Below are 19,639 nucleotides of genomic sequence, written 5' to 3'. Positions count from 1 at the left end.
ATCACTTACTGTGATTTTGGTAGCTTTGTTCAGAACATTTACCCATTCAACTAGGTCCTGCTGATCATTGGCTTGTAGAAAGTATTTTCTCATCCCTGCATTCATAACTGTTAAAAACCAGTATGAAATGTTAACAACACTGACATTTAAGAGTAAACTTAACATCATCATGAAAAGATTTGATTTCAGATGAAAAATCCAGTTGAAGTATTCAAGTGCTCTGCTACATTTGTTTTTAGAAAGCCACCTTAAAATACGTATATCCATTTGACAGGATTGCTTTATTCTAAAAAACAAGTAATAATTTAAGCTCTCCACTTAAATGGCATCATACAGACTGTGACAACCTCATTAACATGACTATGATCACTGGGTTTTACTTTTTACTTTTTATTTCTGCAAAACTCAGTATTGATTACTAAGTAGATGACGCTCAAGACCAAACAACTTGAAAATAGTCAGAACATAAATCTTTCTTTTACTTTAGTGACTTGGCAAAGAAAGCATATTTTAATAAGTTTATATCTCTACTGGAAACATCCAGCATCCTTTATCCAAAAAGGACAAACGTACTTCTGTGTAACAGTAAAAAAAAATCATAGGTAGTTTGCTCCCAAATTTTAAGAACTTATCTTGAAATTGGTTTTAAGGTGAGCAGTGACAAAAACCCTCCTGGAATTCTGAAGTATTGCAGCTAAAACCTGCACAGATATTGCTGCTCTACCTATAACATAACAGTCCTTCAGGTCACCACTAACAGCAAATGCAGGCCAGAAACAGATACTTTTGCTTTTCTATCATCTTTCTCCCCAAAGTGGATGGCTTGAAACAAACAGTATTAGATGCAAATATAAACTGAAAATACAAAACCGTATAATGAGTTGACTGAAACAACAGCTCCTGGTAGTTGAATAAAATGACAACAAATTTATAGTTTTCCTTTAAAAAGTATAAAAAATGCTTTAATAGATTATAGATATTTAAAGCTTTCAACCAGCAGCTTGGATAATTAAGGTGTTTTAGAGCTGGCCAACTGACAAGAGCAATTTTACAAGTGCTGAAGACAAATCTCTCCACACATACATGTGCAGAGGAATCTGTAGATGGCACTGAGCTGACACACCAGGTACTTGCCTAAAACCCCTGCAGCCCTACACACACGATTTACCAAGTGTTTCACAGGCTCCAACACAGAGAAGGTACCCCAAACAAATTATTTTTCTTCCATGCAGCAACAGAGGCTGCAATTTAACTCGAGAACAGTGGCTGACAGAATTTCTAAATCGACTGTTTTATCAGTGAAACAGATTAAAACAGTTAAATTTCTCGTCTTCATAGCTGACAGGCATGCCATTTATTAATGCCTCAAAAATTTCAGACATCTGAAAAACAGCTCTGACTTACTCCTCATTAAGCTGCAATATGAAAAAATACAAAAACACTTTATGAAGAAGCCAACATTTCCCTCATACTAAATAAGAAAGTGAATACAAGCTGGTTTTTAAAAATACACTGCCATCTTAGACAGTAACAGAACTGCAGAACACAATCTTTCCTTCAAGTTTCTGAAGAATGTACTTGATGCACACACCACATGCAAGAACTTACCAAAACAGAACTCTGCCTTTGGCCTTAGCTTAGTTGCATCGCTAACCTGGGAGGGAAATTAGGATTATAAGTGTCACTGTGCATACAAAATATACATCAGATATCACAAGTTTTTACTCTCTTTGAAGTGGCTAAATTCAAAGATTAGCAGCACAGCAAGCTGGTTATGTATAATGATATACAGATATAACAAAAATACTATATAAGATTCAGTTCAAGATATGCAGCCTATGGTAAGAAAACAGTTTAAGACATATGTCCCTACACCTTAAATTTAAGGATTCTTTACCAGACAAATGTTGAAATCTGAAAACATAACACTTTTGCTTGCATTTTGGTTCATTAACATCAGAATAATGGCCACTTTTCTTCAGGGGTCTCTAAAATGTCGGTGCTGGGGGAGGAGAGAAGCAGGTGTCCTGTTCTGAGGGAGGTGTTGACATTTTTACATTATACAGCACCTCTGTCAGGGGTGGGGGAGAAGGCAAAGCAGACTTTCTTAGTTCACAGTTCTTTTTCACACATATTTAGAACTGGCTGTATAGAGAGTAATGAAATATTTCTGTCCTGTCTATTAAAGATCATTAGTACCTGCAAACTATCAGTCCCAAAGACTTATTTTCCACTTCATAAGTGGCCTGTCTTTTCAACAAGACTAACTGGAACTCAAACACTCATAAAGAATTGAAATATACAGTTCAGAACTGTTCATTCTATGCTGCACAAAGAACTGCTACTTAAATTCACTACACAAACCTAGACAACATGGTAATTAATCTGTTCTTATTTTAATCTGAACCTGTTGAAGTGTTAGTAACACTTCTCTAACTCAGGAATAGCACACATACAAAAATAGTAAGTGGTACTTAATTTTGTCTGAAGTTGAGGCTTGTAGTAGATACACCAACAATTTAGCAACAAGTGTCTCACATATTATCTTACCTTTGAAATATAGGTAAGTTTAATGACCCCAACAGGTGGAGATCCAGAGGGAAGATTCTGAAACAAATCACATATGTCACAAAGTGAAACTGGTTTATTCTCACATCACAGGCAGTGTTTATGCATAAAAAGCAAATAATTCCACAAACAAAAAGAAAATCCTACGTCTTTTTATAGACAATGCACAATGTATGCTTGAAACAGGATCTAAACTACTTGTTTATTATACACACATCTGTTAATCAACTAAAAACAGAAAGACTGCCAGAAACAATGCAAATAGTAATTGTTTCAGAGGTTTATGTATTTTACTAGAGGAAAAAGGATTCTTGTGGGTCTGCATCCAGGAAATCCGGAAAGAATACTTTTTCCTTAACAGATGTTGGAATCTCGTGTACTTTGACCAGGGCAGGAGGAAGGGACAAGAAGTGACATTCATCTGTTATGTCAGAGACTTCAAAGGCCATCTCACGTATTTTCCAATCACTTCAGGGATTAAGAATGGTCTTCACATGATGACTCTATAAAAACCCTGCTGTTCTTCAAAACTCAAGAAAATCAAGGAGCTTCAATTTGCCTCTTGCAAGAAATCCTTTCATTTGTACGTGAATGCTAACGTTAAAAAAATGCCTGAACTAGGCCTGGGTGTGCACTGCAAATAGCATTAAGTGTTAAAACTTCTGAAAAATTGCAGTTTCTACAGCACTCCAAGTTTTTGTCCATGTGCCCTGGTTACATCACAGGAGCAACTGAAAAAAAAACAACCAACTGCTTCATACCAGTCACTGAGATCAAATGTTTGAAGTCTCTTATTTCCAGCAATTCTTTTTCTCCTCAGTGAGAACTGCTAAATGCTTCAGTCACAAGTCACATTCATGGAGCTGCACATCATTTACATTTTGGTTTTGCTGGTTCCTTTGAACAGCAGATTCCTGCATTTTATCTCTGCTCTTTCTGGCAGAATGGTACATGGATGTTCTCCTGGCAGGCAGCTGCCAGCTGACCTGGATCATGTGCTTTTACTGTCTCTGTACCCAAAACTTAAGCAATTATCTGTCCTTCCCTATGCTAGAAAACATATGGATCCACATACACTGTAAAAGCAGCTTTTATCTAAAGGATGCTCTCCATCACAAGCTTTCCTCATTCATGCTGGATTGCAACTGCAGGCATGATTGTGAATTGCTTTTCAATAACTGATTCTGTTGAAGTAAAGTAATATGAGACAGTTAAATGAGTCACACTGCAAGGAAAACTACACACCTCCACATAAGGCTAAAGGTGAATTAAAACACCTGTGTTAAAACTGCATGTATGTGATTTGGTTCATCAGGTTATATTAAACTGATTTACAATTAATTCGCTTATGGCAACTTATTTTTTGCTCAGCTTCTGGGTCCATAATCTAGTGCCAAACCCCATTTTTCTTAAGTGAAATTGTTAAAAAAAAATCCGAAAAAAAAGTGGGAATTGATATAAACCAGGAAACTACTGCCAAGACCACCTCACCTGTGGGTTGTCCATGTACCACACCAGGCTGTCTTCCCGTGTGTCCAGGATGAAGTACCGCCGCAGAAACTTCCCGCTATTCTCATTTTCCTCAATGTCTAGGAAACCACAGATGCGATTCTGACGATCCACATAAGGCATTTCTGACCCTGGACATCACACTGCAGAACAGAACACACACACACAAGTTGAGCAGAGTTCCTCGTTGCTAATTTTAACCCTGTTCTGTGCCTGCCCGTGACATTTTGAGCAGTTTCAACTCGTAGGTTCAAGAGGTTTCTACGGAAGAGTAAGTGAGGCGTAGCTTCTCCCCCCCACTGCCACTGAATTTTTAGACAGGTCTTCCATTCTTCTTAGAAAACTGTACTTAGATATCTAATAGCCTAAAAAATAAAAGTGGTAAATAGCAGATGAGATCTAGACTAGCTTTTACAAGATCACTAAAAAATAAAGATCCTCCTTCATGACACGCACCAAGCTCAGAGAACACTGGGGCTACACTTCCTCCTTTGACACTGCCTTTCATGGCAAGAAAGAACCTTTGTCAGCAGCTCTCCTGCCCAATGCAATTTTTCATATTTTGCTCAGGCAAATTCAGTAAAAAGCTTTTAGAAACATTGTGCACAATTTTCTTTCCTTCTACAAAAAAGAGCTTCACGTCTAACCATATCCAAGAACAGAAATTGCTTCACCCTTATACATTAAACAGTCAAAATGCAGTCGGTATGAGCAGCAACAGAGATGTGAACACACTTTGTATTAAGGTTTGAGAATGACAGGTTTGTTTTTTTTAATTTATTTTGGCTTTTTTGTTTGTTTGTTTAAAAAAAAATAATTCAAATCTGCCCTGCTGACCACCTATCCCCATTTTACCTGCTTCACCTTTTATGGCTCTGCCTTACTGCAGCTACTGCATCATTGGTTTTGCTTCCTTTTATTTTATGGGACAGTCATTTTACCTTAAGAGTCAGCTGTGTAAGACCAAAGATAACTTTGCATGCTTATCTAAAAATGGCAATGAAAAGACATTTAAATGGTAAAAATCAGGTCGATGCCAATCTTTCCCAGGGCAGGAAAGAAATTATTCAGTCTTTACATTTTGTTACAATACTCAGAAATAATACAGATCCAAAAATATTAACATGAGAAACAGAAGGTTTAAGCAGTCCACACTTCTCACAAAATCTTACAGCTTTCACTGTGTAATATGGAAGTTTAATTTTAATATTTCTTTAAATTCTTTACCTTTATTATTTCCTTAAGGTTACTTGATTTAAATATAGTTACATACAGACACAATGAGGCAGACATCTGATAATTATCTGTAGCTAGCTATTGATACACCACAGCACAACACGATGTTTGGCTTTTGAAGTGGTTTTTTTTTTTGGAGGGGGAGGAAATCAGTGTTCATTTTGGGGACTCAGATATGCAGATAACCACACATTTTAGGGATCAATATACAAACATGTAGATGTATCCTTGTATTTACAGCTGTCATTTTATACGACTAATTAGAATACAAGACAAATTTTGGTTCGACCACTTTGAGAAACAATTTTTTACAAATCTATTATCATGACTTTGATACCATACCAGAAGAATTTCTAGAAAACAGTTTTAAATCATTTAACTTGATCTGTAAAACAATTAACCTTTTTTTTGTGCCCAACACCAAACTAATCCTTTGGTGCAAGCTCAAGTTTGATACATTAAGTTTTGCACCAGGGACCAGATCTACCAACCTCAATTCAGCAGTATTTGCAAAAAGTTAGAGAGATTGCAATATCATGGGGATGTTAGCTTGGGTTTTTTACTACAAGCTATTGAACTAAAAAGCTAAATGCATTTTTGTGTATGACAAAGTTAACACACTTTGCTTTGAGATGCAAGATGGTTTCTGTGAAGGAGAGGAAGGACAAGTGAAGTACAAGGATATTAAATGTGTATAAGCTTTCCATTAAGCACCTCTCTGATCTGCTTTAATTTCTACCTCCAAAAGGTAGAAGAGTCTCTATATCTAAGAGATGCAACAATGGTTTAAATAGGCAAAGGCTTGCTTTTCAATAAAGTAACAAAATTTTCTGAGGTAATGTAAATTTTACTGGTATGTTACTCACGACTTAAATATCACAGATCTAAGACAAGTTCTGTAACCAAGCTATAACAATAAGTAATACAAAAACAAACACCTGAGCACTCAACACAATACCATAATTGTAATAAAGTCATCAGTAATTCAGTTGCTGGCTCTTGGGATCACTTCACACCGAAGCAACACCTCCTTATAAACACATCTGTAGCTGAGGGCACGTTTAAGGGGATCTGTTCTGTAAATTATACCTCTAATTTGGCAGAACTTGGCATCACACACGGTTTTCATTTAAATGAATATAAAAATCATCATTTACCAGCATTGTCCTAAGCTGGGCCAGGTGGTCCCTCAACAAAATACATGGCACTTCTGGGGCACCATTTCGGCTTCATATCAACAGTTTATGAAGCCCAGAAAAGGCTTGTGCCTAAAAAAAGCAAATATTGGTGGCTGGTTTCCTGTCTGAGCAGACTTAGGGCTGTGTTCTCTGCAGATGTGAAGAAAATGAAACAGGGAAAACTTGTTTTTGAAACAAGATACGAATTGATTAAGAGTCCTTGAATAAAACCAACTGGATTTTCAAAGCGCTTTTCCCCTATAAGAGAATCTATGAGAAAAAAAACCTTTCAAGGCAAATGAAAGGAGGATGCTCATAATGCTCCATTATGAACATACAATTAGCTAAAGCTGAACTACTCCAATACTTGAAATTATTTTTTTTCCAGGGCAAGAGACAAAATTCAGAAGCTTTTTTTTTTCATTTGTCAATAAACCAATTCTCACAGGAAAAAAACCCAAAACTCAAACCAAACATGAAGTAATACAGATTTTCTACTTCATAGTACTACTACCTTATTTCTAGCATAAAAATTTATACTATTTGCAGCTCCTCTATCCTCTGATGAAAATACAGCACAAAATACCATTAATTTAAAAACTTCAGTTCTGTAACTACCGTTTTCTTCAGATTAGTTTTAAATTCCTCATGGGATTACTGACCTCTTCCAGATTGATGCTCTTAAAGAATATGAAATAAAAACCCCTCTCACTTTATAATACACTGAAATCTAACATAATATCATACAGCTGCTTTCCAGCTTTAAAAGTTTGCTTCCACTATATCACACCTTGGCAAGATTCCCCTGTAAATGAGTACCTATTCTATTCAGCATTCAATAATGAATCACAATTTGTAATGCATATTAAAAAAACAAAAAAGCAATTTGTGCCTTTCTTCCAGTTACTGAAGCGACTGAACACACACGACAAAACCACCACCACAATACCCTTCCTTGCAACTCCTGACAGATCTAAAAGCAATGATGGAATTGCCATGTTATTTCTAAAGATTCATATGAGGAATTGCAGAACGCCAGCATTAATTCCTCAGCACAGGGAATCTGGTTAGAAGACCACCAGCCTAAGAATTCATCAGAACTTCAGCTTCAGTGTCTTCAGAGTACAGATCCTGTCTTGCATAGATGTGACTTGTCATTATATTATTTTAGGCAATTATAAAACAAAAATCTCCAGGTCTGTGTCTATTTTGCAGCACTTACTACACGAACCCTTAGTTATTTTCTGCAGCAGAATCTGCAGCACAGAACAGTGTATTAACTCCTCTGCCCACTTCTACAATCAAATATAAAAAGATCACGAGTTCTTAGAGAGAAAAGATGAAGGTATCAAACCTTTTATAGATCACATAAAACTTCATTTGATTTTGCCTTCCCTCTCCTGGGTGGGAGCACAGGGGAGGGGAGATGTGGGTCAGTGACATAGTGCTGCTTCAGAAAAAACATCCCTGTGGCCCATTTCCTCTTGGCTCTCACCATAATCCACCAGAAACGAAAAGATTTCTGAAAACCCATTTTTGTGGGTGTATAGTGACACTCTGTAAGAACTGAGAAAACTCTCAGCTCCTTTAACTTCTTTCCTGGAGGGTTGTGTTATAAGTGAGGAGGTCTCACTTATTTTTGAAGCCTTCCATCCCCCTTTGCAGCAGCAGTGCACTAATTTAAGTAGGTACATACCTCATCAGCCCAGCTTCTCTCGGGTTTCCCCTCTCCCCGCTCTTTTCCTCTGGGGTGCAACATATACTGGCATTCCCCAACATTTATATCACACACTGGAGGCTGCCTGGGCACCACTATAAATAAAAATCCCAGATCACCTTCTCCAGTCTCCCTGCAAACGCATGACTGCACAAGTAGAACCTGCAGAGGCACACAAGCATCTCCTTTTCACCATTTATAACAGACAGCTTCAACTCTCCTACATTAATTCCTATTTTTAGTTTCCCACCAGCACCTGTTCTTGAGTTCACCTCTTTTACAGACTGGTCACAGCCTCCATATCTTCAAGTATAAAGTCTAGACAAGATTGTTGCAGTGGTGTACCAGGTGACCTTCTTATGCCCCAATCTCTCCTTTGAGCACAGGTAGGTACAAACCACGGAGCACTGGCTGACTAGACAAAGTGGAATTTTGTTTGGATAAAAAGCCCATGCAATAGGCTTTCCACAGGAAAGATTGATTAAGAAATACAGCAATATTTTAGCTCACCTTTTAGCTTTATTTTACATCTTTTCCCCAAGCTCCAGGTATGATTTATTACTTTTATTTCTTTGATTTAGAGCAACAGTTGTACTTCCTGCTCTATTAAGGTGTGGACATTTGAAACTCTGGATTTAACCTACCCCAGGAGATGACTTTGGGGTTCTTTTCCTATTAGCTAAGGAGATTAAGAAACACACATTACCTACTTACTCATGTCTGTGAAATGAAGAACAACCTTAGCACAACTCCACCTGATAAACACAAAATGATGCCATGAGTCATGCCCATCCCTCCTCCCCACCTCCCTTTCCAAGCCCTCCTGTTTACACCAGCTCCATCACCACAGAGGGAAGGTGAGCAGCATCCCCAGCAATGTCCAGTCTTTCCTGCACTTCCAGGGACAGCTCAATTAGTGAGTGCTCCTGGTTTTTGCCCAGGCAATTACTATCAGCTTCCTGCAGTAAATCAGCTCCTGTCCAGCTGGTCATCTCTTTACTGACCATTTACTGACTCCCCAGGGGAAGGGATGAGTTCAGACTGTCTTGCTTATCCCCTGAAGAACAGGGTAATGAAAGCTTTCCTTCTTGAGGACATCCAGGACAAGGAAGGGAAGAGGGGGGGGAAAATCCCAACCCTAAGACAACCAGCTCAGAACAGCCTCTAAAAACAAGCCCCATAAATCTGCCAGGACAGCAGTTCAAAATTCTGTATTTTCAGCCCCTTGAAGCCCCTCCAGCACAGGCAGTCCACCACAGAGATCACTCAAACTACGAGACAATGTCTCTGCTCATCTTTCACACAACCCTTTAAGCTACAATTTCCTAAGTATCAAAAACATGACAGAAAAACCCTAATCCAAGAGCTGGAGAGGTGATTTGGCTGCAAATCTGATGACAGCCAAAGATAATTCAGAATTGATGAATTTAAAATTACACTCGGAGCTTTTCTATTTCCCAAAGATCCTTCACTGATTCCTTTTTGTTCTGGAGGGCACAACAGCCATTGGATACCTCTGTTAACAGAGAAGACATGACTTTGATTTCAAGAACCCTATGACACTATTAGCAACATTCTAACTACCTCTAAGAATGGGAAGTGGAAATCTCCATGAAACACTGCCCCCTAAATTTATATTTCTTCTCTAAAGTGGTCAAAAAGAAGGGAAAAAGCAGCTGCAAAAGGCCAGTATTCACCTGGAAGAGAATTCCTAAAAATAACTAATTTTTTTCAAAATTAAAAAACCTGAAGTCAACACTGGTAGCATTGACCTCTCCTACCCCTGGCCAAACTATGAGGGATATCAACCACCACATCCCTCCCCCAGTACCTAATCCAACTCCCAACCAGACCACAAGATAGAAAAATCATCCTTTGCACTGATGAATCATCTCACAAAACCAGCAGCCTTATCTTGCACTTAAGTCTTACTCAGTCATGATTCTGTCTTCAAAACACGGATCTGCTGTTTTCCAGGAAGGCTTGTTAAGTCAGGGTAAGCCACCCATTCCTGCCTGTCCCAGTGTCCCAGCAAGTCAAATGACTTAATTTTATTCCATACTATCTACTAATGTTCCTTTTGCCTGGGTAAAAATTTCATTATGTTTTAAGGGAAGACTGGAGTTCTAAGGAAAACATTCTGAAGTTACCTGAATCCATCACTCACTGGCCTACTTCAAGTACTGTTCTACAAATTCCACAATGGAACAGACTGGTACTTCCTCAAAAACTTTTGCAGAAATTTCTCTCAGTGATGTTTCATGCTCTTGATTTAACTATCCTTAATTTAACTACTTTCCTCCATCTCAAGGTATTTGCAATAGGAGCCAAAGGTTTTGGGATATGAGGAAATGCACTGCACAGGATGCAAACTCCTCTCTATCACTGATCTCTTAAGACAGCCAAAACAACAACCAAAAAAAACCCCACCTCGCCTATTAATGGTTTTTGCCAAGCTAAAACAAGTATTTTAATTGTCCCTCTAAATGCCCCGTGCAATGAGGCCATTATAAAAAAACCCTCTTGGAATTTATTCATTAATAACTTATGATGACCAGCCTACAAAGCAGTAAAGAAAAATAACAAAGCTAAGAGACAGGGAAAGAACATGTTCAATAACGCCAAGTCTTTACAACAGTCAGAAGTTCAGTTTTCATCACTTCATATTAAGTCTAGGTAATACAAAGTTAGTCCAAAATGAGATATAACCAGAGACAGGTATGACAAAACCAAAATATATATACTCTAATTCACTTTGACTTATCTCACAGAATCCTCAAGTTTTTAAATGCTCATTCATTTCAGTTACAGACTAGTTAAAATGCTTAAAAATGCAGGTTCAGAGTTGGTTATTATTTACAATGGTTTTTAACGTTATTATAAACCTTTTCAAAATTTTAAATAAGTGCCATCTACAAAACTCCAAATCAGACAAATCAGGTCCTTGTTCTTGAAAAGGCTTACAGGCTTCATCTACAGAAATTGTTCCATTCGTGACAACTACAACAAATTAGAAATGAAGCAGGGAATAAGCATATTACTTATTAGGATTACTTATTATTATTACTAGTTAACCATTCGTAAAAAAACCCTGTTTAATTTCAATAATAAATTATTAACTGTTTCATGTAGGCCAACCACTCTGAGCACTGGGATTCCACACACTGCCATCTATTTCAAATTCCCATTTGCCTCGAACTATAAATCCTGGTGAGGCTTGTTTGACTTGAGGAAGTTCAACACAAAAAGAAGGTGAGGCTGGTTAAAAAAAGAAGTTTGCCATTTTTGAGCCAGTCTTGCTGATTTTCACTCTGAATCCTGGGTATAAACTCAGCAGTATAAACAAACACAGATCTCCTTCCTGTGAAGTATTCAAGAAATGAAAAGGCCAGCTGGTTAGGAAATTAGTGAGTTGAAAATATCTTCTTCAGTTTTCACAGGGTACTTTAGCATTGTTAAAGAAATAGCCGCATGTACATAGGAGTGTGTTAAATTAATTTTGAAAGTACTACTTAAAGAAATTATCTGCCTCAGTAGCACCAAAATGTTGTGCTGAAAACACTGTGTGGAAGCCAGAGGAAAAATTAAAAGAGCATTGCAGTAGCAAAGGATTACCTTTTGCACAGAGATCCAGGCAAGTTCCAAATTTAAATGCAAAAATATCATACTCAGACCAATTCCATTCAACTCCACATATTTAAGACACTCTAAAGGCAGCTCTGAGTAGCTGAATACCTGCAAACTGTGACTTCACATTACATTTGCCTACTAGGAGCACAACATATCACATATTATTCCCTCCAAGCACAAGTCTAGGACAACATTTAACAACTCTGTCTACAGTGAGCTCAAAGGAAGCATATTCCTTTAACACTTGTAACCAAACTGGAGTCTAACAAGGGCTGTAAATAACTGAACTTTCAGTTAAAGGGTCAAATAATGAATAGAAGATTATCAGATGAATATGTGGTTTGGCCCTTTTGAAAGATGTAGAAGGATTTAATGGAAACCAAAGCACTCAAAGCAAGTAACTGATTATCAAATTTGATTTTATAGATCTAATTTAGCAAATTCAATGCAGAATAATTTAAAAAAAGGCCACAGTTCCTCTACATTAAAACTTTGTAAAGGAAAAATTACTGCTGTTAAAAATTCCACCTGACTGTTATTTTAATACCATGGGACTTTTCAATACAGACCATGTTTGGTTCATTGCATGTCACTTATGTGGGCCAAAATTCCCTCTACTGCAAAGGCCAGATATCTCCTCCAGAATCCAGCTCACTTATCAATTATATACACAAGGATTCACAGAGATTAGGACTAATCTCAGAGCTCTTCAGTAAGTGCAAGTGTAGTGAAAGCTCTTTAGGGAGAACAAGGCTTTGTCTGTCTCATGTAAGAGAACCAACATGCATTTACAGAACACATGTCAGCTCCTGTTTACCACAGTGGGAGGGGAAAATTAAGCTCCCATCAAATGACAAGATATTGGGGACATTGCCTCCCCCCTCCTTTCTTTTATACATCTTAAATCAAGAACATTAAATCCCACGCTGGCATATTTAATAAAAGTCTCACCTGACACCGAAAGAAACCCCTTAAGTGAAAGCTTATCTGCAGTGACAGGTTTTGTAGCACAGTGCCAGCACACAAGCACTTGACTTGAAGCACATCATTCACTGTAAGTTCTCACAGAATTAATTTCCAGCAGCCTTCATCCTCAGAAACAAGCCACGAGCCCAAGGAATTGTCCTCACCCCAGGTACAGCCCACGTCTGGTTGCTGACCTTCTCCCTCACCTTTCTTCTTGTTTGTGGGGTGACACAAAAACCAGTCACTGCTCAGCTGTTGCTCTGCATTGACAAAGGTGTTTCCCAAACCCCAAGTAAACAGTGCATATGGAGAAAAACACCATTCCACCTACACAGTAATCCCAACAGCACCAGGAAGTCACCAGGCTCCTGTCTGACCTACACACAGCGAGATGGAAACACTCCAGAGGGATCGCAAGTCCTGTGGATGTGCAACAACGTGCCTGGAAATCCTGGATGTACCATGAACATGCAACAGGCTGATTTTCAACACACTGTCCTGCTGCCTTCCCCCAAGAAGGGAGCAAAGGAGCCTTCTGAAGAAATCACGCTCCTCCACCCAAAAAACAGGGCACTGCACAAATTAGCAAGACAGTATAAATAAATTACAGGACCTGCAGTGAACTTGATTTAAGGAAGAAAAAATAAAAAGAAAAAGGTTAATGAGAAAAAAACCCAATATACCCAAAGCCAGAAGTCCTGAATAAGCAAAAACACTTCTGAATCAAGAACATCCCTTAAGCAGCACTAAATGCACACACAGGCACAGAGTCTACTAGACACGGAAATAACTTGTCAAACAAATTTTTAGTACAGCCTAAGTTTGCATTTGTCATTTTAGGCCTCCCTAAAGAGTTAACCAATATATTTAACAACATCTTTTGAAGTGCAGCTTTAAGAGGACTGTTCACTCTTACAATAAACCTGGCATGTAACTGTTCTAGCGCTTAACAGAAGAACACTTAATTAAGCCACTAGTCTGAACAAGTTTAAACACATTTTCTTGGACATGGCATGTAAATGTGGTGGGTACCAAAGCACCCAAGGAGAGCATACACATCAAACCAATTACATATTAAATGAACGAATTTATCACCTATCTGTCAGTATCCAGACTGTTCCTGGGAGTGCTGACTCTCAACAATGAAAACATGTTTGCAAAGCTTGATAATTGTTGTCTAGTCTACATTTTCAATTTATAGCAATGACAAGGGCCTATTTGCACCAGAAGAGTTTTAGATCCAAAAGACTTTTAGCTCTATAACGTTACTAAATACACTGCTCTTTAGAGGTGGCTGCAAATTCTTTTCCCCCTTGGGGCAGTGGGGAGGTACAGAAGTTATTTTTTCTCAGCCTCTTTCACACGAAAAGTCAATAAATCAGGCCTAATTTAAGAGATTCTGCCTATCATGCCAGCAGAACAAAGGAACAAAACTGATACCCAAAACATTTGGATGCAATGGTTAGCTAGAATTAAAACCATCTTCCAAAGAAGAGAACAGCCAACAAAGGAACAGAGAGAGCTTTGCTACCGTTCCCTGCGTGGCAGAGCCATAACAGAAAAGATTTGCATGTTTGTTCGGGTATTTTAAGCATTGTTATAAATTTTTGTTAAACAAACAAAGCAATGCAGCGCTCCTTAAAGTTTCAAGGACTTGTTTTCTCTGTCTTTAACTGACCCAAGATATTTCCAATCAAAACTTTTTTTTACCCCCACTTATTACTCTGGTTTGACTCCTCCTGCCTGGAGTTCATCCCTGGTTTTTACCTTGGGCAGTTTCTCCAGCCTCTCCCTCCCAGCACAATGGAGCTTTATTACCACACCTGGACTAGCACACTGGACACATCAAACCTGACATACCCTTACAATGCTCCCACAAGGCAGAGCTGCTGCTGCTCTGCAGTCTCAGTATGAGAACGGAGGGACAGAGCAGCAGCTTGTCCCAGGCCACACAGGAAGCTTTTTGGCAACACAGTGAGCTGAACCTGTTTCCCAAGTCCCAGAGCAGCAACCTCACCATTGAACCACCTTTCTTCTACATAAAATACCTGAAACTATTCAGATTTTAAGGCAAAGGCATATGTTCAAACCTGAAAACTGTTTAAACTGTTGAATGCCACAAATGTCTACCAGACCTGCAACTCCCTCCTCGAGCAGATAACATCTGTTAAAAGTAAGTGGCTCATATAGTTCTGCACCAGAAAGCTTAATAAGTTCCTTCTCCAAGATTAAAGAAACACCTACACATTCTAGATGCTTCTGCAAGTCCCTGGAGGGAGAAAATGCTGCCTAGTGCTGAGACAATGAACCAGCTTCCTTCCTCAACAGCAACAAAACCCTGCTGCTTTACCTAGCACTGAGAGGAAAGTGTTATTTATAGAATTCAGCCATATATGAACACGTATCTAAATATTTCTCACAGTTAGGGTACAGCATGTGGCAAGATGACCTTAGACCCATTTATTTTCAAAGCCCTAATTTGAGAGATCAGTGCAAGAGGAGAAAAAAATTCTGAAATGGCTCTGCCATATCTCCCATTCCAATTCATTTCAGTCATTCTCTGCATTAAAGGGTAACTTCAAAACCTGAACTCAAACCATTCTCACTACTCTGACCTCTTCAGCAGGAAATTTTTCTAAAGCAGTTACGTTATTTTTAAATGTCAGATAAGCTCACTACAATTTTGATATTTAGGTTTCTTACATAATTTTATAAATCATTGATAGCAATGCTTCTAGCCATGTCTTATTGCATTTAGGCCCAAAACCAAAAGAATACACGTACTGACTGTTCTGTTTCTTATATAATTTGTTTCCTGGTGACTTCTTAAGCACTCGCTACACTTTGTAAAAATGTTTTATGCTAAAGCCAGTTACCTAAATTCCCCTATTTTGGCACTGAAGTAAGCTTCTATCCTGTACTTTCATGCAATTATAGGTTCACTTGGCTCCAAACCTCAGTAAGTATTTTCTAAGAATATCTCTATTGTCATAATTATCAGTCAAAAAAAAAAAAACCAAAAAACACCAACCTGCCAAAAACCACCCTGCAAGAAAGATACATCCTCTGGTATCACATGTTATTGTTTGTCTAAACTGATGCACAGCTGGACACATCCTAGTGCACACCAGAGCATGCAAGGGAACTTCTCATCAGAACATGCACTCACTTGCCAATGCTGCTGGTTTGCTGCTCTCTGAAGGAACTGCATTTACTCTGATAACTGTCAGCTTAAATAACCAGGAACAGTCAGTAATAAAGACACCGATGGAATCCTAAATCTACTGAAATAGATTAAGAATTGTGCAGGCCTGGCAGTCTGGGCTACATCCAACACTGCACTGGAGGCTGTGTTACAAGCAGAGATCTGTTCACATTTCAGTAATGTCCTAAAGTTCTTTCTAATCTGTTACAGTCAATAAAAACTGACTTTTGCACTTCCTCTCCTCTGCACCAACGCTCTGACATACAGCAGCCTTTATGTGAGCTCAAACAGCTCCCCTGCCTTGGGAAATAAGCCACAGCTACCTGGAAAAAGCAAGGCCTTCTCCTGCAGTCATGTCTCTTCCTCATGCACATGCCTTCCTTATTCCCCATGTGTGTGTCTGTCTTCTGTCACTCAGTTACTACTGCTGAGGAAAAATAAATACAGGGGGAGAGAAGGAGGAAAAGCAATAAGATGCTGCCTATTTTCTTCATACACTGGTTCTTCTTTGCCTACTCTCTAATTTATATGAAAGCATCTCCTCCTCTAAAATATTTAAACACTGCAATATACCTGTCAGTGACCCAGTGTGCATGTTGTTCTTTAACTTCACCCTTAAAATGCAGAGCTACACAGTGGAACATGAGGCCAAGTGTAGTTATAAAGCAGTGAAATAGCTTAAGGAAATAGATTGTATCGTTAGAACTGACGAACTCAAAATTAAATTTTCTACACTCACAAAATCAAATCACAATGTTTAATAACTGCAAATGGAACATAAGAGAGTCACGCAAAGTTTCATTTTTTATGCAAAGCTGACTCCAGCAGTCCAGCATTCACTGATATCCAGGATACATAAACCCCCCATGTATTATTTCTTGAATTATCACGTTCTGCGTCAGTGCTTACCTATCCCTGAATTAAAAAGTTTTCCTCCAAATACCAACCAGGCTCAGCATCTCTCTCTCCCATGAGAGATTCCAGCCCACTTTTAACACTTACTCACGTGACAAACAGGAAAGCAGCACTTCTACACTTCTTTGCTTTACTAACCTGACAGTTTTATGTATTGTTACTTGTGTGACTCCCTCAACTAAAAATAACCAAGAGTAGGAAACAAGACTGAATGGACTTAAAATATAAGTTCACTGTTCCAAACTCACTGTTAAGACTCCCTAGAATGCAGTGAGTGCTCTGTGAAATTATCCAGTGTGGAGCCTCATGAGAACAAGTAATAAAACTTAAAAGTCTTCCTTTACAAAACTGGATGTAGAGACCTTCTTGAGGACTGCTGAGTTTGCTTTGAAGTTGTAACTCAGCTGTGAAATAAACTGACATGAATTTATCACCCTTCATAACTATTTCCAAATCAAAAGTATTTAAAAAAAACCCCCATCCTTAAAAGTGCAGCGTAGTAAACTCAGTAAGACAGAATAACTCATCATCAAAGTTACCAGGTACAATTCCAGCTCAGTAAAGACTGTGTCTGTGCTGCTTTAGAATGAATACAGCCCAAATATAAAAAAGGAAGTGGACAAATCTGAGAAAAAAATGCAAAACCCAACAAGCCCTGATGCATTCAACAGCGAGAAGCCATTCCTCACACCCCACAGGCCCAAACTGCAGGATCAAATATGACTCTGTCTTCCAGTGCCATGTGTGGGATTGGATAATGGGAAGAGAATAGAAAATTTATCTTTACAGACATTACAGCCTCTGTGAGTAAAGTAAGGAATTTGTCAAAAGGCAACAAAAAAGCTGATGCTGTCCAGCTTGCTGTACATCTAGTAGTCTCTTTAAAAGTACTGTGCTTTGGTAAGAAGGTGAAGCACGGGGAGATCTAGCTCTCGAGAACCTAAAAAAAATTTAAAAAGGAATTCTACCGCTCAACTTTACTCAGATAAGTAATCCCCTTTTGCTCAGGCCTAATTCACACGCTCAGCCTAACAAATTAATAACCGCTTCCCCTCTTGAAGACTGTTCATTCTGCTTGATTATAAACACAGTGCATTGATTAGTGAAAACTAGACACTTTTTTTTAAAAAGGCCTCAAAACAGCAGCCTGTTCCCCGAAGTGAAATTGCTGTCCTCTTGATGTTACTTTGCAAACATTTTATGCAACAACATAATGCCTTTTACGAAGGTCATGCCTGACTCCTTCCTAAGGGAGCTGCACAACACACGCAGTATTTAAACCCGTATTAAGCCAGCAGCACGTCAAACGCCTCTCCGGAATTTTACAGGTGATAAAAACCGCGGATATAACAACAGTAGTTACAGTTTAACACTCATTTTTATAGTCAAGTTATCCATTCAAAATCGCTCTGGCTCAGTAAATAACCAGCCCGGGTTACAGCTAACCTGGAACACGGGCAACAGTTTTCCAACACGGGCCTTTCCGAAGGCTAAAAACAAACCCACCGCCACACGCCGGCTGTCCCAGCCACACCGCTCTCCTCCTTGGAGCTGCAGCTTGGGATTGGGATCCCCGAGCCGAGCCCGCACCGCCCCTGCAGGGTCTGCCCGGATAACGTCGCCCCTTCACCCCGGGCTGCGAGGGGACCGACCCGTGCCGGGCGCTGAGCTCGCCCACCCCCGCCCTTACCTCTGGGGCCGTGACAGCGCCACCGGGGCGATCCCACGGGTGACACACGCACGGAGCCCCCGCGCCCGGCGGCGGCTTCCCGGGAAAACGGGAAGGGAAGAGGAGGGAGCGGCGCGGCGGGAGCGGGACAGAGCTCTGCGCGGTCACACACCGGGCAGGCGCGGGAGGAACAGCATCACCCAGGGCGGGGCCGCCGCACTTACTGGAGCGCTGGCAGTGCGGAGAGCCGTGACAGGAGCCGCGAGGAAGGGAGAGCCGTGGCGGAGCCGCGAGCAGAGCAGAGCCGGGCGCTGCCGGGCCCACTCCCGGCCCGGAGCCTCCCCCGCTCCCGAGTCCCGCCGAGGGATCGGGCCCCTCCCGCCACCCCGACGGGAGACCTCCCTGCGCATGCGCCGCCGCCCCGCAGCCTGCTGGGACATGTAGTGCGGTAGCGGGGGGCGCGGCACCGCGGCGCGGGGCATGGTGGGAGTTGTAGTCCAGTTACTGTGATAGTGGTGTTGTGTTTAATGGGGAGGCCCCGGCGGGGAAGGGACTGTTGGATATTGGGAATAAAGTGTTCCTTGTGAGGGTGGGGAGGCACTGGTATCTGCTACCCAGAGAAGCTGTGGCTACCCCATCCCTGGAAGTGCTCAAGGCCAGGTTGGAGAGGGCTTGGAGCAACCTGGTCCAGTGGAAGGTGTCCCTGCCCATTGCAGGAGTTGGAACGAGATGAGCTTTAAGGTCCCTTCCAACGTTTAACATTCTGTTTCTGTGAACTGATAATCACTGACCATGTGATGTTTTACCGGGCAGGTTCCTGGTTCTGCACCTGGGACAGGGCAGCCCTGGATATACAGACAGACTGAGGAACAACACCCCGGAGAGCAACACCCCGGAAAGGGACCCGGGAGTCCTGGTCGATGGCAAATTGAATACGAATTAGCACTGCGCCCTTAGAACTCACAGCAGCTAGCTTCTCTTGCTCAAGGACATCCTGGAGCTAAAAAGATTTAAAGATGCAGTAAATCAAGGTGTTGATGTGTACA

The 19,639-nt window shown here is 40.2% G+C and overlaps 1 protein-coding gene across 7 annotated transcripts in view; it reads right to left on the bottom strand.

The window, feature by feature from the left end:
• The window catches only part of PLEKHA1 (pleckstrin homology domain containing A1), a 32,773-nt gene extending 13,829 nt beyond the window's left edge, over positions 1–18,944 (bottom strand). For 3 of the 7 annotated variants that reach the window (XM_039387193.1, XM_027740718.2, XM_027740721.2), the window contains exons 1-5: positions 18,615–18,746; positions 4,060–4,220; positions 2,551–2,607; positions 1,609–1,654; positions 10–107 (exon numbers count right to left, since the gene is read on the bottom strand). In XM_039387193.1, the coding sequence (XP_039243127.1) occupies positions 10–107; positions 1,609–1,654; positions 2,551–2,607; positions 4,060–4,200 (342 nt within the window). In that variant the 5' untranslated portion in view covers positions 4,201–4,220; positions 18,615–18,746. Of the gene's footprint in view, positions 1–9; positions 108–1,608; positions 1,655–2,550; positions 2,608–4,059; positions 4,221–18,614; positions 18,747–18,817 lie in introns of those variants that run through there. The other 4 variants (XM_027740714.2, XM_027740720.2, XM_039387194.1 and 1 more) reach the window with 3 other exon arrangements.
• Between the last annotated feature and the right edge of the window lie 695 nt (positions 18,945–19,639).

This window comes from Pipra filicauda, unplaced genomic scaffold (genome assembly GCF_003945595.2).
Source record: "Pipra filicauda isolate LSUMZ 115617 unplaced genomic scaffold, ASM394559v2 scaffold53_size3534045_pilon, whole genome shotgun sequence".
Classification (NCBI taxonomy): Eukaryota; Metazoa; Chordata; class Aves; order Passeriformes; family Pipridae; genus Pipra; species Pipra filicauda.
The sequence above is the reverse complement of the archived record's forward strand: the minus strand, read 5'-3'. Positions and strand labels throughout refer to the sequence as shown.